This window comes from Tetrao urogallus, assembly GCF_951394365.1.
Source record: "Tetrao urogallus genome assembly, chromosome: 6".
NCBI classification, from domain to species: domain Eukaryota; kingdom Metazoa; phylum Chordata; class Aves; order Galliformes; family Phasianidae; genus Tetrao; species Tetrao urogallus.
The window spans coordinates 37942011-37966319 of record NC_136819.1 but is presented as its reverse complement, the minus strand read 5'-3'; the positions used below and the strand labels follow the sequence as shown (position 1 = coordinate 37966319).

The 24309-nt window shown below is 43.3% G+C and overlaps 2 protein-coding genes across 2 annotated transcripts; one reads left to right on the top strand and one right to left on the bottom strand.

The window, feature by feature from the left end:
• Positions 1 to 42: 42 nt before the first annotated feature.
• On the top strand, positions 43 to 8988 carry ALDH6A1 (aldehyde dehydrogenase 6 family member A1; the record flags this gene model as incomplete). The annotated part of the gene is made up of 12 exons (XM_079537623.1): positions 43 to 99; positions 222 to 278; positions 2516 to 2590; positions 3297 to 3458; positions 4020 to 4098; positions 4651 to 4953; positions 5379 to 5500; positions 5739 to 5928; positions 6548 to 6729; positions 8077 to 8256; positions 8466 to 8564; positions 8884 to 8988. 12 exons carry the CDS (start codon positions 43 to 45, stop codon positions 8986 to 8988), a joined length of 1611 nt encoding a protein of 536 aa, XP_079393749.1.
• Positions 8989 to 10885: 1897 nt separating this feature from the next.
• Positions 10886 to 21087, bottom strand: BBOF1 (basal body orientation factor 1; the record flags this gene model as incomplete). Its single annotated transcript, XM_079537466.1, has 10 exons — positions 10886 to 10940; positions 12843 to 12911; positions 13648 to 13752; positions 15252 to 15751; positions 16165 to 16309; positions 16593 to 16663; positions 17036 to 17116; positions 18070 to 18213; positions 19694 to 19759; positions 20893 to 21087. 10 exons carry the CDS (start codon positions 21085 to 21087, stop codon positions 10886 to 10888), a joined length of 1431 nt encoding a protein of 476 aa, XP_079393592.1.
• Positions 21088 to 24309: the final 3222 nt, after the last annotated feature.

Below are 24309 nucleotides of genomic sequence, written 5' to 3'. Positions count from 1 at the left end.
GGGCGCTGTTCGGGGTCCGCCGCGCAGCGACCCTCGGCCAGGATGGCGGCGGCGGCGGCGCGTAGCGTTTGGGGCGGGCGGCGACACGTAGCGCTCAGGGTGAGGCGGCGGCCACAGAGCACTGCAGGCGGGGCCAAGGATGGCACCCCGGGGGGGGAGTAGGGGATCTGGGGGCGGCGGGGAGCCCCGCGTAACCGGACTGCTTTGTGTCCCCCATCCAGCTGCCGCCAAGAACCGGTGTTCCCTGGATCGCTTCGGCCGCCGCCTCCTCCTCTGTGGTGAGTGGCGCCGGGCGGCTCCCCGGGGCAGAAGTGCAGCTGGGCGAAGCGCTCCGGCGGGCGGGCGGGAGGGGGGCCTGCGGCCGGGCGGTGGGGCTGCGGTTGGGTAGTTCACCGAGGTTCTGCCGGGCCGGGAGGAGCTCGGATTTCCTGCACTTCCTTCAGTTCTGGAGGAGATGGTCTTCTCCCGAACGCAGTCCGAGGCTCCGCTTGCCCCGCTGTAATGTCAGCCACATCAGCACTTGTAACGTTTTATTCTTATTTTAACCCACCGCGGTATTCCTTCGCAAGCCAAGGCCTCGCTCATCCATTACCGGCATTAGGTCAGACATCTCACTTCAGCCCTGCTCACTGACAGTGCCTCAGCCCTTGCCGTTCTCTTCCTTTTTCACTCCTCCACTTTTCACTGCCATGACCTGTCCAAGTCAGCCCCATTTATTTTCCTGATTTGTCCTCTGATCTCTCTCCCACCATCACACCAGCGTGAGCATCCCTGTCCTCATTGCCCTCACCAGGTGACCTGCCTGGTGGATGAGGGAAAGGCTGTTGACAAAGTCTACCTAGACTTCACCAAAGCCTTTGGCACTGTCTCCCATAGTATCCTCCTGGAGAAGGTGGCAGCCCATGGCTTGCACGAGTACACTCTTTGCTAAGTAAAGAACTGGCCTGGGGGGGCAGACTCAGAGGGTGAATTATCCTGATTTATTCATCTTTATTGATGATCTGGACATGGAAATTTAGTGCACCCTCAGTAAATTTGCAGATGACACCACGGTGGGAGGAAGTGTCAATCTGCCTGAGAATAAGAAGGCCTTACAGAGGGATCTGGACAGGTTAGATCAATGGGCTGAGGTCAATTGTGTGAGCTTTAATGAGACCAAGTGTCTGGTCCTGCACTTTGGTGCACTCCATGTGACACTACGGGCTTGGGATCAAGTAGCTAGAAGACTTTGCAGAGGAAGAGGATCTGGGGGTGTTAGTTACTGACAGCCAGCTGAACATGAGCCAGCAGTGTGCTCAGCTAGCCAAAAAGGCCAATGGTATCCTGGCTTATATCAGAAATAGTGCAGTCAGAAGGGAAGGGATCGTCCTCCTGTACTTGGGATCTCAAGTACTATGTTCAGTTTTGGGCTGGGAGGGAATGGCCTCAAGTTGTGCCAGAGGAGGCTTAGGTTGTGTATTAGGAAACATATTCTTGGAAAGAGTGGTGAGCCACTGGAATAGGCTGGGCTACCCAGGGAAGGTGATGGAGTCACCATCCTTGGAGGTGTTCAAGAATTGTGTTGATGTGGCACTGAGGAACATGGTTAATGGGCATGGTGGTGATGGGTTGATGGTTGGGCTAGATGATCTTCGAGGTCTTTTGTAACCTTAATGATTCTGTGATCGCCCTCTCATAACTCCATGTCCCAATTCTCTTCACACAGCTTCCTGATATACATGGTTTTATCCTCATTTCTAAGACCTGTGTACCATCCCTGTTCTTCACTCCGCATCTCTGTTTCCTCTTCTTCCTATCCATTCTCCCCAAGTGAATGTTCTGTGGCAGCATGAAGCGTTTCTCACTTTCTCCAGGTTTCTTCATTACCTCTCAATATCAGTTACTAGTTTCCAGTCTCTTCACTTGTGCGGCCCCAGTTTTTCCTGCATGCTACAGCACTAACTGCATCTTCTACCCCTGCTTTTTCTTCTCCATACTTACCTGAGCTCCTTAACCAAAACTCTCATTTTTGTTTCTTCTGCATCTGAACTGAAAAGCTGTGCCCTCTGTGCTGCTTGCCATGACCATAGCTGTGAGCTCAGCAGCAACAGGTTCCCTGCTCTTGGCTGCAGAACCACTTGGGAAGCAGGAACAGGACAGCACTGTGCCTACATCTATGAGCTGGGAGATGAACTAGCTTAGTGACTTGATGGGAAGGAAGCGTAGCGCAGTTTGCACCAAGTGAGCGGAATTCTTACAAAGTGAATTATTAACGGTTTTTTTTAATACGTTTAGGAACTGCAGGGCTTTTGTGACTTAGTAATTGTAGTGACTGAGGAGATTAAAATAGTTCTGAACATAATTCTAGCAATGTGTATCTTCTGTAATCGTTTTTAGACAGGGTTTTAACAATTTTAGACTAAATTGAGGGAAAAAATGGTGTACAGGAATAAATGACAAAAGCTTGCACATAATAGGGCACATTGTTATGTGTGCACCTTCAGGCAAAGATCACTCACTGTCCTGTCTTCCACAGCCAACAACCAAACTGTTCATCGATGGGAAGTTTGTCGAGTCCAAGACCACAGAATGGATCGATATCCACAACCCAGTAAGTGAAATGGCTTCTGCTCATATACCCACAATTGGTTTGCAAGAGGGTGCTGTGATTTCCTTGAATCACTTGATGAAAGGGGGAAGTATGTGAAGTGTGTGTGCTTCTGGAGAAAGCTTAGAGTTGGAGCTTAAGATGGATTTAGCGTTGTGTAATTGCTTCACAGTTTCCTCTTCATGTTCACTGTCAGTGTTAGGGAAGTAATGACCTCTTTTATCTCCCTATGTAGTAAACCCCTGATCTCTAGAGGGAATGCTGAAATCCTTCTTAACTATTTTTCACATAGAAAGGCTTTGTGAATGCGATGTCAAAATTTCAGAAAGCTTCCTTTCATCCTGCATGTATGCAGCCCGATATAATTTGATGCCAGCTGAATGTGAAGTCCTGATAAATTGCAAAATGTGTCAGACAAGTCACTGAAATTCCCACTTGGAAACCGGTACTGCATTTACACTTTTCTGTGTGCCTGATTTGAGAAGTGTAGACTGAAAATTTTCAGAACTACAAAATGCATGGAATTCCAGCTGTGGTCCAGGCCTCTCGGTGTGCACTAAGACAGCAGTCTCTTTTCTGTTTCCCCCTGAGAAGTACAGCTCCTTTTAGAATAAAGGTATTAAGTGTGTGGTGTGCAAGGACTGTTGAATGGTCAGCAAGGACAGCTGGAAAAAATTGAGTTTTGATACAATTTGTTTCTTTCCATCAGGCCACAAATGAAGTAGTTGCTCGTGTACCCAAAGCTACAACTAGTGAAATGGAGGCAGCTGTAACTTCTTGCAAAAAGGCTTTTTGGAACTGGTCAGAAACATCTGTTTTGAGTCGCCAGCAAATCTTCCTGCGTTACCAACAGCTCATCAAAGACAATCTGGTGAGACACTGCGGCTATGTGTGATGGCTGTTGCTGAATGCATTGCAGCTGACTGTGAACGAAATTGAGAGACTTAATCATTAACTGAGTTGCTGTTAAGGTGTTGTTGCCGTAAGTGAGGAGCTGACAGAGTCACCATCACTGAGAGGTAGCAAAGCACTCTCCAGGCCGAAGCAGACACAGAAGTAGTACTTCTTAGGGAATATTATTTTGCATTTGTTTCTTTTACCAAAATACCACAGAAGGAGCTTGGTGGAGAATGTGCCAGTTGACAAAGACAAGTGAGAGAAGTGTATTTTTGGATTCCCCAGGTTTTTCTGTGTCTGTGTTGTGACACGTGAAAGCAATAGAATATAAGCCAGCCCACAGTTGTTTGTTTGTTTTGGTGTTTTTTTTTCAATATCCCTTGTGTAGCTCATTGACTTCTTGTCCAGCCCTTGTCGGCTTTCCCAGGATTTATTCAGACCGTAATGTTCAGTAGATGTTAAACTTATCCCTGAGCCCTTCTTCATGGGCAGGCATTTTCCTAACATTCATAAACTTCGTGTTTTCCATTTTCAGAAAGAAATTTCAAAACTCATCACCTTTGAGCAAGGGAAGACCCTGGCTGACGCTGAGGGAGATGTGTTCCGAGGCCTCCGTAAGCTGCTGGCTCCGTCTGTTACAAAAGGGGCTTTCAGAACCCACAGGAAGGGAGGAATTCTCCTGAGCAACTGTTTGCTCTTGGAGTTTGTACATCTAGCTCCCCTCATAACTTCCTTCTGAAAAAGAAGGGCAGTTGTAACTCCAACTTGAGAAGTTCCCTTAGGTAGAGTTCTTAAGTCACTTCCAAGTTGTTTGATCCTTTATTTTCTTAGGAGTGAGTACTGAATGCTGCAAAGAGATAGGAACTTCTCACTTGTGCTGAAATGTCTGAGGTTGAATCCCAGTTGGTACATTAAAACTACATCTGTACTACTTTTACTGGGGCTGTTGAATCTGTGCTTCTATCACAGTGGTGTATAGCATACTCAGGAGAAAATCCATTCACAGTGAGCTCACAGTGCTTGGGAGAGCAGAGGGATTTTCTGGAGCACAATGAGTTTTAAGTCGTGGCTGGAAGAAGGACTTGGGTCAAGGTAGTGCTGAGAAGGGAGTATGGGGAGTGACCGTTAACAGATCACCCAGTGGCATGTTGCCCTTTCTGCTGCAGAGGTGGTTGAACACGCTTGCAGTGTGACATCTCTCATACTGGGAGAGACCATGCCCTCCATCACTAAAGACATGGACACTTGCACCTACCGTCTGCCTTTGGGTGTGTGTGCTGGCATTGCACCGTTCAATTTCCCAGCGATGATTCCTCTCTGGATGTTTCCCATGGCTATGGTTTGTGGAAACACATTCTTGATGAAACCTTCTGAGCGTGTGCCAGGTGCACTCATGTTCCTTGCCAAGCTGTTTCAAGATGCTGGTGCCCCAGATGGGACTCTGAATATCATCCATGGACAGCATGAAGGTAATAATAGCTCTTGTTGGATTGGAGTATGTATGCGTTGTGGTGTGTGCTTAGTGGAGGTGTTAGAGCTGTTTGAGTATCTGATCCTGCTGCTGTTAGAGAGGTTTGGAAAGACCTCTGTCTTAGCCCCTATCATATATGTGCAGAGCTCCTGAGATTTGACTGGGGGGCCCGTGTTTTGAGTACTTGGGGCTCAGTGCATGGAAAGCCAGCAGAAGTCCTGTTGTATGAGCCCTGGGGCAGAGCTCACATGCTGAGAAGTTAGAGTGGAGAGACGCATGAGCAGGCAGCGGTGGAACTCAAATATTGGAGACAGATGCAAGAATTCTAACGAGAAGAAAGGTGCACAGATTAGCAGCATGGGGATGAGGACAGGGGGAAGCATTTTATACTACAGTGTATAATGTATTATTTCCTATTTGAAGCTGTGAACTTCATTTGTGACCATCCGGATATCAGAGCTATCAGCTTTGTGGGATCTAATCAGGCTGGCGAGTACATCTACGAAAGAGGATCCCGGAATGGCAAGAGAGTCCAGGCTAACATGGTAATGCCATTCAGTACAGCATGCAGCACCACACAGACTTCCTCTATCTGTACTTGCTTGAACAGACCACGCTGTTCTGCAGCAGACACTGACTTTGCTACTGATAATTACTCGATGAGGCTGACCTTCTTGCCATCCTGTAGGCAGCAAAATCATAACTACTACACCATGTTATTACCGAGCGCTAGAGAAGTGAGCGGGGCTGGTTAATGGAGTCTGTATGTGTTTTGTATTTTAGGGAGCAAAGAACCACGGTGTGGTGATGCCAGATGCCAATAAAGAGAACACCTTGAACCAGCTGGTTGGAGCTGCCTTTGGAGCAGCTGGCCAACGCTGTATGGCCCTGTCTACAGCAATTTTAGTGGGAGAAGCACGGAAATGGTTGCCAGAGTTGGTGGAAAGAGCCAAAAATCTACGTGTAAATGCAGGTACAGATTCTGATAATTTCTTATCAGCTACTTTGCTTCTGTAGAACTGTGGCTTTTTAGGTTGGTGTGTCTGCCATATTGTAATGTGTCTGTTGGAGCTGTTGGCTCTGTAGGCTTGATCCATAAGGATGGGAGCTAGCAGATTGTCTGGACTGGGACACAAAGCCCTAGACTTGGAGTTAGGAATATGTAGGAAGGAATGGCAGTACAACTGTGCTGCAAAATTTACAGGTTTGGTTTTAACTGGAACTTTGAGATTATGTCCCATATAGAACACAAACATTTTACGTAGCAATCTCACTTACAGGTCCTTCCAATTTGTAGTAAGCATACAGTAAGAGAGAAAAATGGAAACAAGTACTTTTGAGATTGATATTAGAATTCTCCTGCTTTTCATTTGTTTCAAATAAAGTCTTGCATGGAGGAAAAGTTTTCTTCCCAGTGATTAAAACTATGCTTATGACTTCTCTTGTTTGTTGATTATGTTTCTTAATGGTATAAATCTTTGCTCCGTGTCTCAGAAACATCAGAATTTTCCTATTTTTTTCCTGCTAATGTAGTTACCTTCATTATGCCTAAGAGGAACAGTTAAAAGCTTTGCATCTCTGCCTCTCTGCAGGAGACCAGCCTGGAGCAGACCTAGGGCCTCTAATCAGTCCCCAGGCCAAGCAAAGGGTTTGCCACCTGATTCAGAAAGGAGTAGAAGAAGGTGCCAGTCTTCTTCTGGATGGACGTAATATCAAAGTGAAGGGCTATGAAAATGGCAATTTTGTTGGACCAACGATCCTTGCCAATGTCAAGGTGACTTAACAAAAACTGCTTGATGCTGTATGTTGCAGGATCATTTGAAAAATGGGTCAGCCAAATTGGTCAGTATTCAGGATTCACCACATAGAAGTCTCATAAATAACTCAGTTTTCCCTTGCACAATTCCAATGAAGTGCTGGTTGTGTAATGTTGCTGTGGAGGTGATGAAAGGATTCCCAGGGACAAAACAATATTAATAAAATTACTGATATGAATAAAGTTAATAATCTTAACTTTTTTTGAATGTAGCCAATTGGAAGAACACATGGACAGTTTGTACAGTGTCAAATTAAATGTCCACTGAGCATTGTGTACTTTCTGTAGCAATGGCCAGCGGCAGATGCCTAAAGAAGATTATGACTAACAGCCAAACATGAAATTTTCCTGTCTGCCCATTATACATTCCTACACTTTGCACCTTCCTATTTATAGATATCAATATAATGCACAGCGTTCTCTATGGGAGAATATTTTTTTTACCAGGCACACATCTCAAGTCGATTTTCATATCTAAGTTCTCCTTTTTAATGTTTATGCCATCAGCTGTGTTAATTGCTGTTTAAGTATTAGATTCATTTTGGGCCCCCTGGTGTGATTCCAACGTGGCATACCAGTCTTGATAGTTCTGCTAATGTTGTATTCCTACGATTTTATAGATTAAATGCTGTTTATATATTTCCAGCTTTTAATCTGTTTCATAGTTTTCCTGCACTGTTTTCATTAAAGATCTTAAAATGTTTCACTTTCCTTTAATGCATTGTGAATAGTATTCAGAAGTAAAAGTTTCACTGAGTGTTTTTTATTTGTAGTTCTTTATATATGGTCAATATTAATAGTTCAATATTAACCACATACAGCTTACCTGTCAGGTGCCTATTTTGTAGTTTGTTGTGTTAGTTATTAATGATTAAAATAATTCCTAACTGGTACTTCTGTGTTTGTCAGATACTGCTTATTATCAAGCATAAGTCCTGGGCACTGAGTTTCAGAGAACTGCAGGTTATCAGCAAGATATGAAGTAAACTATCCTGAATTAATCCTGGCTTTAATCAGCTTTGAGCAAAGAGTAGACCTGTAACTCATGTTAGGCAGGCAGTAAAAGCAGAAAGTACTTCAGCAATTACAAATTGTACCCTCCTTAGTGGATAGGTGGCAGGGCATGGGAAATAGTGGAATGACAACCAGGACTGAAGGCAATGGAATATGATGGGTGATTCTAGGGATACCCTGAGCTTGAGCACTTGATGTGTTTATATCCTCTTTCCTAGGATATTTGATATATTATATCCTATTTATTATATTCAATATCCAGTCTGCTTTTTGTGTTGTTTGTCTTGGCAGCCAAACATGACTTGTTACAAGGAGGAAATCTTTGGACCCGTCTTAGTGGTTCTGGAAGCAGACACTTTGGATGATGCAATTGAGATGGTGAACAATAACCCCTATGGAAATGGAACTGCAATCTTCACCACCAATGGAGCCACAGCTCGGAAGTATTCTCACTTAGTAGATGTGGGGCAGGTATGTTCAAGCCAGAATTATTGCTGTTGATATTCACTCACCATTTGTGGTAAATAGCCATCCAGCTACAGCAACTAATCGCTGACTACTCAGCCAACACTGCCCAGCTTCAGATTAAAAGATACAGAATATTGCCATTTTTGGAGAGTGCTCTGCAATCTGCTGTTTTTTTATCTTGTGTGTAATATGGTGGCTATCTTTTGCTTTAGGTGGGTGTCAATGTTCCAATTCCAGTACCTCTGCCCATGTTCTCTTTCACTGGTTCTCGTGCTTCTTTCAGAGGAGATACAAATTTCTATGGCAAACAGGTAACTTGCCAAATTTCAGATTACTTTCTTAGGTTGATCTGAGGAAAATCACGTTAGCAATGGCAATGGGAAAATAGTCATCAAATCTCCCCTTACTGGGGGGAGATTTGAGAAGGGAGCAAGAACTAAAATAGCAAGCTTTCCCATAGGGCCAGAATCTTTGGGGAACTGTTGAAAGGAATAAGTTGAAAGGAATTGTTCCCATGCAGGGAAACACAGTGCACTGTAGATATGGGAAACAACTGCTTGCTACACCTGTGGCACAGATATGAAGAATTCCTAAGGCCAAATATCTGATCTTTGCATCTCTTTCCTCCAGGGAGTGCAGTTCTACACACAGCTGAAAACTATCATTTCTCAATGGAAAGAGGAAGATGCCACTCTTACCAAGCCTGCTGTGGTTATGCCAACTATGGGGAACTAAATCAGCCTTTAAAGATGCTGTCTCTGGTGCCCCTCTCTTTCCATGTTGCAATTGTCCTGACTATCATGGTTTCCTTGGGAATAAATAGAAAACTTCATTTTCTAAGGGCCTCTTTTTCTATGTAGATCAGGCAAGTTTAAAATGCAGTCTGGGTTTTCTGTTGCTGTGATTGTTTTTGTATAACTACAAGGAAGAAACTATCCTATCTAATTGAAAGGGAAAATGGATGGGCTTTACTTTGTGTTTCTTTCTAGACCTTCTAAACATGAACATTATTCTGCTTTCGGCTTCAGTGCTTCTAGCCTTAGCGATTCACTACCGGCTACATCTTGTAGCAGTTTTCTTTACCACTTTCTTACACGTTGAGATTGTGAGCTCACCATACTCAGATGAGTATTCACTTTGAGTGATGTGACTGGGACACTTTGGATGTGTCACAGAAGTGACTTCTACGTACAATGAAGACAGCAAGTTTTGGAGTTGAAACTGTCAGTCTTTCATCAATTGAGGAATTTCCAAAATACCTGGGAAATATCTTTCTAAGGATTTTTCGGGGAAGCGCATTTGATCACTTGTCTAAGGATAAAATAAATACCTCCATCACATAGTAACCTTCACTGTGCCTCTTACAGCTGGAAATTGTTCCTGTTGTGCACATGGCTTGCATTCTCCAGCTTACTATCAGTTCCATTATACCTAGAAGTTGGTTGGTGCCTTTTTACTAACAGTAATGTGCCTGCAGATCCTTTAAGATAGTGGAACTATGGAAGCAGAAATGTGTGTATGTCTTGCATCATAAGATCATGTCAGTCTAGTTGGTAGGAAGAATAGGTAAACAGGTCAGTAGGAGGAAACACGCGATTTAATCACAAAGCAATTAGGCCTGTTCTGTGTGTTTTCCTGAATATAAATGTATTTTTTTGTGTGTGTTTGATCAACTCTGTCACATTTGCTCAAACACAGTCACGTCCTCTAGGGACTGCAGATCCCAGTGCTATAGATTGTAAGTCTTGCTATACCCTGTTCTTATACGTGCATTTGGAGCTGGATAGCCTATATTTTTATTCTTACTTCCTAGAAGATGAAGCCATAAGGGGGGGAGGGAAGGGGAAAATCTGCAGGGACTTCATTCAAGTACCCATGGAAAATGATACTATTCTAAATGATTGTAATCATTACTTGTTCTGATTAAAAAATTCTGAATGTGAAGACTCTGTATCCTGCCTTCTAATAAAGGTACAATGTAACACATGCTTATTAGAGTAACTACTGTTGATCCACTAATGTTTCTATCTTATTTTGTTGGTTTTTTTTTTTTCTTCTGCTATACTCTAGAGGGAAAATTATCACCTTGCAATTTGATTACGAATTAAAAATTTGCTAATCACTGCAGAAAGTGATTGCTCCTTGATAAGATATTCTATAGGTGTTCTGTTGACTATATTACCCTCTTTGCAGAGGCTGGTATACCAATTTCTTTTGTAACCTCTGTGTAAATCTTTTTTTTAAAAAAAAAAAAAAAAAACAACAAAAAACAAAAAACAGTATTTCAAGAACTTCTGTAGTCATTTCCTCATACAGCATTCCAAGGAATGCCTTGGTTCTATTTCCACATATCTGTTATGTGATCGCAAAAGCTCTTAAGCTCCATACACTCGACTTTATTGCAAACTGAAAATGCATCTTTAATCAAGTTACCACCCCAGTGCTGCATTCAGCAGATAAGAGATGTAGAATTGCAGCTTCGCTCACAAGGTAACTCGCAAAGTGAAAATTGCAGATGAGTCTGTAAGTGCTGTGGAAGTTGTTCCTGTTGATGCCATGCGTACCGCTGCCTTACTCTACCCGTAGTGTTAACATCTGACTACATGGAAGGATTACTGCACAAGATGACAACTCATGATTCAGCCTGCTGTGTAATGAATATCTGGTTGGAAGAAATATTTTCTGTGCTGAAAAGATAAAATATTCGAGGTAAATCACTAATAACACCTTGACATTCATTCATATATCTGGGAAAGGAATATAAAGTAATAATCTGTACTACAGTCTACAGTCATTTGCATTCAAATCACTGATTTTCTTCCCAATCAGTATTGCTATTCTGACTTTTCTGTTCAAAGCACAACCTCTTTCTTTTATAAATTCTGAGATTTACTTTGATAGTAAAATTAGTCTTTATTACAAAGCTTGCTTGCTGGATGGAGATCTGCAGGAGTCACTGCACTTCTTCCACACTTGTGTGCAAATTCATTTTCTGATCATCTGCATTTCCCACAGCATTTTGAAATCAGATTATTTTAAGTGTATCAGGAATACAAATTTTTTATCTGCCTTTTTAGTTAATTAAACATCTTTTTAGATCAAGCTGCAGATTCTCACTCATCATGATGTACATGCTTCATCTCATCTCACTGCTATTATGGCTTTTCACCCGCCTGTTTGTTATCCTTTTTAATTAACATATGCTATACAAGCTAAAGAATATCTTCTGTATTATACAAAAATGTAATCTCACTATGAAGGATTTCAAATTTCTGTAGTCTCTATTAAAACACAATTTTATAGTTAACCCTTGGTTTTTGGCTTGTTTTTTATTTTTTTGGCCTGGAGGACATTGCAGTCTAGATTCTCAAAACTGTTTAACAGTGTAAGTCCTAAAAAAATGTACATTTCAATAGTTTAACCATATTTGAGAACTGGGCTCTGCAACTTCTGCTTCTGTTTTCCCTGTCTGTACAAAAAAAGCCACCAGTCACTTCCACACCTGTTTCTGGAAGTGGCAGTCAGCCTCTTAGAAGGAGATCTCTCATCTTCCCATAAAAATCCCTCCATAGATTCTTTATGAATGTTATCTGCTCATCTGGTTCCTGAGTGTTAGGTTTTCAGTTGTGAGTGTTTGACTGCCTCATATCTGACATAGTGCTCCATGATAATATGGTAGAACTCCTCCATTCATTTCTTCAGGATAAATTGATTTTGTTTGCCTTAGAGTATTATAAACAGCTGCATATCGCATCTGAGTCTGTCTCTGAAAACCAGGCATATGAATGCTTACAGCAATTAGACAGATAAATGTGATAGAAAAACACATTTCACTAGAGATGTAACGACAGAAGGATCTGCACAATAGAAAGGTGCTATAAAGGAAAGGAAGAAGATTGCTCACATGTATCAGAAGACTCCAGATTCACAGGGGAAAGCACCACCAAGGAGGGATCTCCAAAAAGAGATCCTTCCCCAGCAGCAGTCAGCCCTGAAATGGAGTCTCAGAGAGGTGCAGCCAGGCTCCACCCCTTCTGGTCACACAGCTGAATTGCCTTCACCTGTGCCCCAGGGCTGACCGGCTCCTTTCCCCAGGTGCTCAATCAGTGGTTCAGGCCGTGACTCAGCAGTTCCTGTACATCACTCACCACACACCTATCACCTTTAAGTGATCCTATACTGAATATAAAATCAGCTTAATATATTTTGTCATTTAATCAAAACTCTCTGTTCTAGATGAAAATATGGCTCTCTGTACAACTGTAGCCTTTCACTTTTTTTTCCTCTAAAAATACTAAAGCTGCTTTTTTGATAAGAAGAAGCTTTAAGATAGCACGAGATTTTTATTTTTTTTTTTGTCATGAAAAGCTGAGTTGACCCCCTACTAAAAGATTGCTACGACTAGAAATATAAAAGTAAGTAACAAATTCCTCACTTGTCACACATACATTTCTTTGTATACATCTGTCTACACCAATTCAGATCTTCAGATAAACCACATTATTTTGAAAGGAGGAGGGATGACAAAGAAAATTACATTATCAGGACTGTGGAGATGTTAAACAGCGTAGTAAAATTTAGTGTCTTACCCAGCTATGCTTTCTTTGTTAGCATCAGCAGGAGCTGGAGTTGAAGTAGCCAGATCTCTCCTGTATTTCCTGTGAGGAGGAAACAACAGCAAAGTTATTGTCATCTGAGGGTGATGTAAACTCAACTAGATTTCTAATCCCATAGCAAACTCCTTGTTTTCTAAAAAGAGTAGCGAGCCAGAAATGTCAGGACACTATTGGGTTATTGCAATGCACTTTCTGAAATCAGCTATATGAATCAAACATACATTCACTATTGAATTCTGTACTTTGTGGCAAAATAATTACAATTGAAAGTGAATGAGGAGAGTACAAACCAGGCATTATACAGGCTGTGGTCAGTGCTACTGTGCACTGTTTCTGCCCTTCAGTTATCTCTGGCTTTACAAATATAGGGTTGACTATTTCATGTTTGATGTTAGCAGAGGTCCAGATAATCCTCTTTACCACTGTGAAGACTATCCGTGACTGACCACAATAATAGTTGTTTGGGAAGTCAGGAATTGTCAGTTCCCAAGTCAGTTGTTGGGAATCAGGAAGGAAATGGACCAATGGCCTGATCAATTCCTTCAGTAGATATACCAGAATTGTGTTTAATTTTTTGGTTTTTTTAGAGGAAGAAAAGTGCACATCCAAAATTGGTATATAACACCTCTTTCACGAGGTTAAAACATCTCACACCAAGTCACACAGTTAGCTAGATTCTTCTGGTAGATGCAGAATCTCCTCTGCTCTGGAGTTTATCAGCCAAGCTTCTGTAACAGAGAAAGCTCTGTATTCACCTACTGAAGAAACAGAATATTACCATAGATTTGTGTCATTCATTTTGGCAAAAAGTAATCTCAGGACACGCTCTTTTTGTTCCCATGTCAACTCACTGATATCTACTTTTTTAAACTGGGTATTTTCCCTGAAAAACACAGAAAAGATCAATGGATTAGGAGAAAATGACAAAGGCATTTCTCTCACTCTGTATGTGTAGATATATGATATATAGATATAGATATATGATATGTAGATACAGACATATCATATGATTCTGTATGTGTAGAAAGTGTTTTACATTGCAATTGGTAAGCCATTCATAGTATGTAAGTTCAAAAGATATATTTGTGTACTGTCTTTCTAATTTCTAAATCTGTGGCTGTCTAAATAAGTAGAATAATAATTAAAAACACACCACTATTTCTGTTATACAGTTATTGATTATAAAGACCAGGAGGGAGAAGGCTAGTATTGATATGTATTAATTTCAAGTACATTGTCCTTTCCTTACTTTTTCATTGTTCGCACACAGGAGAGTTAACACGTAACCAACTTTTATCCTCAATTTCAGTCTTCCCCTTCTCTTCTTTCGAAGGGAAACTTCCTTAGATCTCTGTGAACTACTTTCCCCTCTGATTTTTGAATTCTGTATCATTGCTGTGATAAGCTGAACGCTGCTTTCTAATTGATTGCACATCAGTGAGTTACTCATTCAACGCTTGGTGCATACTAAGCAAACATTTTATTTGGGAGTAGTATAATCGTGATCTCTCACCAAAGCTGGATGCAAACAACAGCTCTACTGGTCCCTAATTCTATGGCTTAAAGCACATAGATATTGCTGTAGTTTGTAGCAGGAGGTTAGAGATCTATAAAACTGGCTACTGTGGCATGTGTCGCCTCAATTTAAACTAAGCTGCATCCTAATACAAATTCTTAGATGCTTATAAATCAGATTTTGGTTTATTTATTTTCAAACATAATCCTGTCAATCAGTACTACAGTGCATATGATCTTCATACTGATCTTATTGTATATTTCATGCAGTAGCTTGCTTTATAGATTATTGTGAAGCTTGAAGAAAACAAGCTCTGAAACTACAATGCAAAGCCAAGAACCTCTGACAAATGAACAAACAGTTGAACAGGGAGTACATGCCATCTACTGGTTGCTTCAGTTAAAACTGCCAGCAGGGTACTAAGGAGCTGTTAAGATTGTAACAACGTAATTTTTAGGCTTCAGTGTTGATAGGTAACTGTAGTGAGGGAAAAGGGCGTTGTGAGAATGATGCCTGTATGACCTGCAAAGACCAGAGATGCAACAATAATTATTAAAAAGAAACTGCAGAAGTACATCTATACTGAAAATTCAGTATTAACTTCCGTAGCACATTGTGGAATATGGAAAGGTCACTTTTGAGCCTGTATTCAATTTAATCCATTGAAATAATGACAGAAAGTGTAGTTAGGCACCCAGAAAGCCATTGTTAATTGATAGGATGTTACACCTCATAGTTATTCTCATTACAGCAGCGTCCACAAGTATTCCAAATATAGACAATACAATCACAAAGATTTGGGGGTTTTGTTGTATTTTTTTAAGGTACAGTAGGAAGATAGGCACTAGTTTTTGATGTTAAAATACCAGTAGCATTTCTCTGCTTCTTCTAGGTCTCTGTACACACTATTTGTGCTGTTCACATTGCTATTAAATGTTTTGATTTTGGGAAACTCTTCCTTCCCTGCACACGCCTCCATCATTTTCCTGTAATAAACAGCCTGGGCCATTTCCTTATAGTGTTTTCTACTTGCTATGATCTCCCTCTTCACATGTTCCAGAGCATCCAGGAAGAACCTTTCCACTTCAGTCCTCTCATTTAAGATATTCCGAGCTAGTTTCTTCACTCGGTTCATCTCCTGATCCTTCATTTCTAGCAGGTGCTGCAGTTTCTTGATCTCGACCATGCTAGCCTGGTTTTCTATCAGTGCCTGGTGCTGTGTTTTTTGAGTCTTTGTCTCAAATTCCTTAGTCTTGTGACATAAGGCCATCTCCAGTTTTTCCACTTTATGTTGCAGATCTCCTATCTGTGCTTTCTGCTTGTTGATCTGTAGGATCTTTTTTCTCATCAAACTTTCAGTGATTTCCTGAAAGATTAGAAGAAGAAATTACTTGAGCTTTTGTTTTGCGCCAAATTTGGAGTTTTTTCTTTTCCCCCAGCAATGACAGTGTAGTCAAGATGCTGGCACCTTCATACTGGAGAGTGAATATTTCTTTGGGGTCAGTTTCTTGTTTGCAACAGAAGCCAAATGAAGGTTTGATGAGTAGAGTGCACTACAGAAAGACCTATTCTTGGACCATTATGGGAGAACCTCCCTTCAGTCTCCTCCATCATTAAGATGGAATCAGTGCTCTTCTTTCTTCAGCTAACCCTGAGTTCACAGCTGCAAACAGGTCTGGCTGTGAAGAAGTTATTCTCAGTACACTTACATCTGTTTCCAGGACTTCAAGGACCCCTTTCTGGAGGGGAATGAAACAGAACTAAAACCAGAACAGAAACCTTTTCCTGTGACAGAAGAATTTTATCCTCCTCTAACTTCTGTTTCATTTTCTGCAACTCCGTTGCCTCCTTCAGGTGAGAAGAGGAAGCACCATGAAGATGAATGTTCTCTTCAAAAACCTGTCTCTCAACGCTGTTCAGCTGCCTGGACAGAGTGAAACAAAATCCATGAACATTAATCATAAACTTTCATACTTTTTTTTTAATATTAAAATCATTACTTCATCATCCTAATTTCCAAATTAAGCCTTGTAGCTTGAATGTGAGTGTTGCCATCATCTTGACATTTAAGATTAGAAAAACAGCCTCAGTCATCACCGATTTTGCCCTTCAAGGTCCATGCAGTAACATGGAAAAAACAGCTCTTCAAAACACAGCACTAAAATGGTTTAGTAAAGTAGAAAGCAGAAAATGCAAGAGTTTCTTACAAAACAGCTTCGTGTCGAGCAGCCTCTCTTGTCATCATTATCTTCTTCTCAGCATCTTCTTCTAGTCTTTTCTGAAAGAGAGAAAAGCTGGTTCAAACTTTGCTTGAGGCCCTTGGAACTGAAGCTTAAAACCTGTTACAGTGTAAATTCTAAAATCCTACACAAGTTTCAGTAGCACAGCTTCTTACTAATAAAAAAAGAATGAACTTCCACGGGCACTTAAGTTCCTGATAGCAGTGGAGAATAATGCCTCTCTGGGACCATGACATCCTATGCCTTTCCTTTGAAAGCTGCACCTACCCTTCATCTCAGCCATCATACTTACATTGGCATGGAGAACTGTAAACTGCTGAGAAAGGAGCTGTCAGAAATAAAGAAGCCAGAATAAGCAGTGGCAGAAATCATTCTAATAAAAGTTCATTTCATTGCCTGTCAGCTTTTACCTTCTCTTCAAGAAACCTCCTCTCCAGTTGCACAACCTCTTCCTGATGTCTCCTGTTTGAGATCTTGATATTCTTCTTTAACTGTGATAAAAAAAATAAACCTCTGTAATACCAGTGTTTTAATTTCAGCCTCATAATTAAAAATGCAGATGCAACAACTGAAGGAGGTACTTGGTACTTTTTCCTGGCACTACACCACCATCCTCATCAGATCTTCCCACAGTCTCTAAAATTCACTTAAATCTGACTTTTGGTGCTGTTCTGCTTATTCTTCATAGTTCACTTTTGCCTGTATTTTCATATCAGTCAGTCACTTCACACACATGATCTATCATTCTGTTTCATGCTTAGTTTTAGGAATCTAGTTTGCCTATTCATTCAGCCATCAAGACTATTTAAAATCCAATGCCTCGAGCATTCTTAGAAAAATGCATGAATAACTTCATTGAATGTCTTTGTTTAAAAGCAGCTATATATTAACAAACCAAATGCCACCGAGCGATCATTTTTCTCCATAGAAAACATGTTGTTTTTTTTCCAAGACCTGCATTGTAGCTGGAAAAAAAATGAGGTGAGCTGAGTCAGGAAGACAACTCAAGTTGTTTGAGGTGCCCGTTGGATCTCCTCAGTCAGCGGAGATGCTTGCTATCTCAGCTGAAATGTGTTACAGTTAATGCCACTACTTAATATGTGCAGCATAGATTCAAAACATGTACTAAATCCTCTGCTGCATCCATATATGTGCTTGTATGATTCCACATTGATTTTGTTAAAAATAAATAAAAATTAAAAACAAGCAAACGAACAAACAAACACAACACCCTACAGCCCTGGCCCATTGCAGATGCAACTTCTGGCTATGGAATTTGCTTTTTACAGACTTAGTGCTTTTCCTCAGACTCTGTAAACTGCTGAAAGAAAACAGCCTAGTAGATCAGTTGTGTCTGTTCTCCACTCCCAAGCTCCGTTACCATAAAGCAAGAAAGGTTGCTTTTTTAGTAAGTGTTACAAACCCATCTTTACGACAAACTTACATCTTCCAGCTCTTCCTCCATAGCTGCTTTCTCCCTGCGGAATTCCTTTATTAAATTCAATTCTACTTGAATCTGGCTGATTTCTCCAACTTTTTTCTGAAATTTCTCTTCCAGTTCTTTTATTTGTTGGGTATAATAGTCTTCCTGCAATTCAGAAATAACCAGTAAGAAGGAAACAAAATGAGAGAAGCCAGCCATCAAATCTTGTAACATGAAACACATAGCACACACTACTGAATATCTGAAATCACAATGAACTGCAATGTTTTGAAAAACAAGGAATGCAAGAAATTCATCATGAGCAGAAGTGCTGCAAACTCAGCAGAAGCTACCAACCCTCTAATGAAATAAAGACCCTAGAAATGACTAGTAAGTGTAAAGCAGTATTTGGAGCATCAGTCATATCCTTCTTATTCTTTATAATCTGAGGATGGGAGAAATGTTATGGAGCCTTCTTCACAGCAGATGCTGTCTTAAAGTCGAGATGAGCACAGTTCTGTGTTTCTTCGTTGAAGCCAGGTTGTTAGTGAACAATAATGTTCTTAGTTCTTTTTATGAATTTTTGCTTCAATAGAAATGAATGAAGGAGAAATACAGAAGAATTCAAATTAATTATTTGTTAACTCGATAAAAATGAAACATCTTTTTGCTGGTCTCTGGCTTCACCATTACTCAGCTGGTTCTTCACACTACCTCAGATATTATAAAGTATTCACAGAATCACAGAATGGCCAGGGTTGGAAGGGACCTCAAGGATCATGAATCTCCAACCCCCCTGCCACATGCAGGGCCACCAGCCTCCCCATTTATTGCTAGACCAGGCTGCCCAGGGCCCCATCCAATCTGGCTTTGAACACCTCCGGGGACAGGGCATCCGCAACCTCTCTGGGCAGCTGTTCCAGCACCTCACCACTCTCTCCATAAAGAACTTCCCCATGACATCCAACCTAAATCTCCCCTCCCTCAACTTAAAACCATTTCCCCTTGTCCTGCCGTTATCCTTTCAAAGAGTTGATTTCCCTCCTGTTTGTAGGCTCCCTTTAGGTACTGAAAGTCTGCAATGAGGTCACCCTGCAGCCTTCTCTTCCCCAGGCTGAACAAGCCCAGCTCCCTCAGCCTGTCCTGATAGGAGAGATGCTCCAGTTCCCTGATCATCTTCGTGGCTCTGAACCCTCCCCAACAGCTCTCTGTCTTTCTTGTACTGGGGGCTGCAGACCTGGACACAGTACTCCATATGGGGCCTCACAAGAGCAGAGTAGAGGGGGACAATCACCTCCCTGTCCCTGCTGGTCACCCCTCTTTTGATGGAGCCCAGGATATCATTTGCTTTCTGAGCTGCAAAAGCACACTGCTGGCTCAAGTTAAGTTTTTCATCTACCAGGACCCCAGGTCCTTCTCTGCAAGGCTGATCCTATTATCTAAATAATAGGGTATTCCTATTATCCAAAATAACAAAGAGAGTCGCAAGGTAATTCCCACATCACCATTCTTTTTTTCAAGTTCTTTTCCACTCAAGATTCTTGCAGAGTTTGCTGCCCTAACTTATTCCTCACACTAAAATCAGAACTACTGTTCAGCCTGCTCAGTGGATCCCATTGTTCTGAGGACAAAAAAGTTCATTCACCAGTTTCCTGTTCTCTTCTTGTGTTCGCTGTTTCAAATCAATTAGCTCCTTCTTCAGTTTCTCGGTCTGTGAAAATAAAAATCAAGAAATGTTAACTGAGGGGGGAGGCTAGAAAGGAGTAGTCTCTGAGCTGTGTTTTTCTCTTTAAAATCAATTATGAGAAGACACCAAAAGAGAAAGGTCCTCATTTGCAGTGTTCAGGCTGATTGAAGTGTGCTTAAAACTGGAGAGTGATAGAACCACCCTTGGTTTGTGCTAAGCAAGGGAAACAGTGCAAGCCTGAACAATAAAAACCCACCTATACTAGACAGAGTTCTGTGAATTAAAACTACATGGATGGAGGGTTTTCTTCCTTACTGTTTTGGGCAGTGGTGCAGTACTGAGAAGCAGTTCAGAAAAGGGGATAAAGCAGCTGGAAAAGGGATGAGTAAGGGCTACTACTCATGATAGCTACAAGAAAAAGGATTGGGTGTAATCAAGAACATTGTCTCCTGTCATTTAACCCCATCAGTGTTCTGGGGATTGATGATTTGTGCCTTAAACAGATTTTTTAAATCATTTATGAGTTCTGCTCCAAAAGTAATGCCTCCTATTTTATGTTGTTGTCCCACAAGGTCAGAAGTTGGATGTTAGAGCTATGGCAGTAGAGGTTAAACCTTCCCAGCAATATTCTGCTCCACGTTGTTGCCATGCAACAGATGGCAGCAGAGGGGCAGTCCGACAGACCGATGTCCGACATGGAAGGGCGGGATGGAGCAAAAGTGTGAATTCCGTCATGTGGAAAAAATGGCACCCATTGGCATTGGCATTCATCAACCTTTGCTGAATGGAGACCAACCGGTGGATGCAAGCACGGCAAGGTGCGGGTGGTGCCTTTCAGCAGTGGCAACAGCACATCACCTCCGCTGGTACAGATGTTTAGGAGCGTGGCTCGCAGGCTCTTGTTCTTGGCTGGCGAAAATGCATAGGTAATGGCAGCGGCTACGCTGAAAAATGGTGTTTTATAGCTGAGAATTTGCCGTATCAAATAGCGTTACCGTGCTCTTCGCAGCTGTTATAGTTTTCATGGAAATATACAGGAGGCATTACTTTCGGAGCGAGCTACGTAGTTCCAGCTCGTTTCGGAGATGCCGCTTCCCTCGGTACTCGGAGCGGTCGGAGCGGCACTAAGGCGCCCTCCCCGGCAGCCCGGCTCGCACCTCCGCCGCCCTCTCCCGGCCCTGCTCCGTGAGGAGCGCCAGCACGGCCGCCGCCTCCCTCTCCGAGTGCCGCTGCCGCCGCAGCAGCTCCGCGTTGCGCCGGGCCAGCAGCCGGGCAGCCTCGCGGTACTCGGTCCGGCCCGCTTCGGCTTCCGCCAGCCGCGCCTCCCACGGCGGGGCCCGCCCGCCCTCCATTCCGCGGCTTCCGTTACCGCCCGCTGCCGTGGAAACCGGGCGGCGACGTGCAATCCCCGCGCCGGGCGGCGCGCTGCGTGACGCGCGGTACCGGCGGGATGTGGCGCCGGCGGCGCTCCGAGCTGCCGGTGAGCGCGGGGCGGCGGGCGGGGGGACGGCTCCGCGTCGCCATGGGAACCGCATCCGGCCCCGCGCTGCCCGCTGACGGGGCCGGGCCGCGCGGGACGGGCGCTCGCGTGGCGCCTCCTTCGCGTCCGCTCCGTTACTCGCGGGAGCCGGCGCTCCTTAGGGAGCGGTAGGTGCGGGAGCTGCCGGCGGCGAGGCGTCTCGGCAGCGCCCCGGGGGCGGGAAGCGGCCCGGCGGGCTGCGGGGTGTGCGTCGAGGCGTGCGTGCCGCGAGCCCGCAGTGCCCCGTGCCACGCCGCTACAGCGGGTCAATGTTTGACTAATGTCCAACTCGGTTAACTTTCAACTTCTCGCATCGCTTCCCTGCGCCTATCCGAGCGTGTTCCGCCGCTCCTATCGAGTAATGATAAACTCGAGCCCGCGCCCCGCCGACCCGCCAGTCGCAGCTTCCGCGGCCCGCAGCGGAACGGCGCGCTGAAGGACGGCGGTGCGGCGGGAGCCGGGAGGGGAGCGGCGCCCCGCGACAGGTGCGTGCCGGGTGCGCTGCGCAGCTCGGTACCGCGCGCCGGTGCCGGCCGGCCACTCGCGTTCGTGAACCCGCGCTCGTACTCCTGTGCCCCCGCTTGCTTTCTCCCGGCTGTTTGTTCGTCGTGTCATCCGTCCCGCTGTGTTCTGACGGCATCGAGGATTTTACCTTGGTGGAGGGAAACTCTTTTGGAAATAGTTTTTCTTTCTCAGTGGCCGGTCCCCTCCCTCCCGCCTGCCTCTACCCTAAGATGTTCCCTCCATCCTTTCTTCTGACCCCCTGCTCAAATTCGTCTTTCACTGGCATTTCAGTTATTCTATGCCATCTCCCTCTGCTGGCGCTGCCCTCGTGCTCTCCTTGCCCATCTCTGCTTCTTGTGGGTGCCGGCGTGCATCTGCTTAGAAAGTCAGAGCTGCTCATCAGAAAGACTCTGTGTGCTTTTCTCTTTTATGGTGAGGGAGGAGGTCCTGAGGTACTGTCATGGGATTTTTTGTGGGGGGAGAGTGGGGACCTTAGATGAACAAAGGTGGAAAGAAAGGGAGAAGCCAGGGGAGAGGTAGAGAATGGAAAGAGTGAGATGGTGCTGAATGGCTGAGAAGGGCTGCAGAATAGGCATTTTGTACAGGAGCAGTTTAGTCAGGAGACCTGGCAAGAAGAGCATGTGTTAATGGTGGCAGTTGGTCAGATAGATATTTTGGGATCAACCGAGATCATGTGGCTTATGTAAGTGTCACGTGTGCTGCCTGTAACAAGATTCTGGGGTTTGTTCTCAAGGCAGGTGCTCAGTTTTAGCTGTGGTTGTTTAGTAAACAACATACTTGCATTATACATCAACACCTCTCCTGAACAGCTTCACCTTCTGGTCTGTCAGAGAGGGATGGCCGGGCTGTTCATTGTGCAATCATAAAATCTCTTCTCAGAACGTGTTTGTAAGGCAGAGGGGATCCTGTGCAATCAAATAAAGGTCACAGAAGATAAGCAAGGCTCCCCTTGTGTAACAGGCTGAGGTCTGTGTTTGCTCTGGAGATAGCTGAGTGCTTGAATGAGTTGGAAAGGCGCTCAGAGAATGACTCAGCATGATGTGGTTTGTGAGAATGGGTAAAAGTTAATCTCCTTCTGCTCTAACTGCAAACAAAGGTTGAAATAATGGAAGGTGTATAAGGGTTGAATGTGGGAGGGAAGGATGAGTGAGTTCTCTGGGCATAGGTGAAAGGTATAGGGAAATAGAAGCTATGTCAAATTCGCATAGAAAGGAAAGGAGAGAGGTTAGGGATTGTAATGGGTAAGAATAGGATAGAGGTTGCAAATAAAGATTTAGAGAGGCTGAGCAAGTGAGGTTGAATGGATCTCTAAAACACAATTGAATGCTAGCACTAGAAGCAGATGAGGGCTTGAACAGAGCAGATGAGCAGGCTTATGGGGCAGAACATTCATTGCTATGAGCAAATGGGTGTGTAAGCACTTGTCTGGGGGGATGCGTGCAGCTTCTGTGTGTGAGCATGTCAACACAGGTGATTTTGCACAAGGTGGGATATCTGGCCATGTGCTCATTTCTGCTGTTCCAAAGTGAACAACAAAGATAGCTACATATTCTCCTTCTCTTTAACCAGACACCATTATGAAGCCATCTTTTCTTTATTAGCATTTGTTAGTTTTGCAAAAGAACTTTTGCAAAGAAATGCACATGAACAGAAAGGAGATATAGTTGTTGATATAGTACTGATATCTAGTACTGAGACTCTTGATTTCACCCAAGGGCCTTGGCTTACTAGAAACTGATGTTAGGAGCTTCTTGTAAGCAATCTGAGTGTTTGGGATGACTGGTACACTGGAAAACTGTGCTTTTTGGTTTTGTTTTCTCATTCTGAGAAGGAAAACTCTCAGGAGAAAAGGGTGAAGAAACTAAATGAAGGGAGAAGTGTGAAAAATAGAGAAGAAAGGTACTGAGAGGCAGAGCCCAGCTGCGCATCACAGCTTGGTCCCTCTTGTGCAGCACAGGAGCCCTTGGGAGCCAGGATGCTGCCTTCATTCTGTGCACTGATCTTTCCCAGAAACTGCTCAGAGCCTGAGATAAAATTCTCTTTCTTTGAATAATACTTGTGTTTTGCCACAGCATCTCATGCATATAAATATCAGGGCAAAGTGGCTCTGCCTTGAGCTCCCCTTTGATGATGCTTCTATTCAGACAGTATTTGGACTTCCTAGAGTTTCTGGGAGCTGTAAAACTTGAGACTTTTAAAGCCAAAGCAGAGAAAAAAAATGCCCAAATAAAGTAAAAGCTAGAAATACTGGGGAAAACATCGTACTTCAACTCTTCTGCATTTGGGAAATGGAGAAATCTTTACTGTGAAAGAACAAAACACTTAGATGCAGTTCTAGCATCAAAATGCAGTTCTAGCACCAAAATGCAGTAAATAATAACTTGTGGATGAGGTGCTGAAAAGCTATTTTCTATCCAAAGGGCAGAATATTTGTGTAGAGGCAGAACTTTTTCTACAGACTTGGTTAGGAGAGGACTCTTAGTAACTTTCCTTCCTATTTGTTTTTCCATACAGGATCTACACCAGCTCT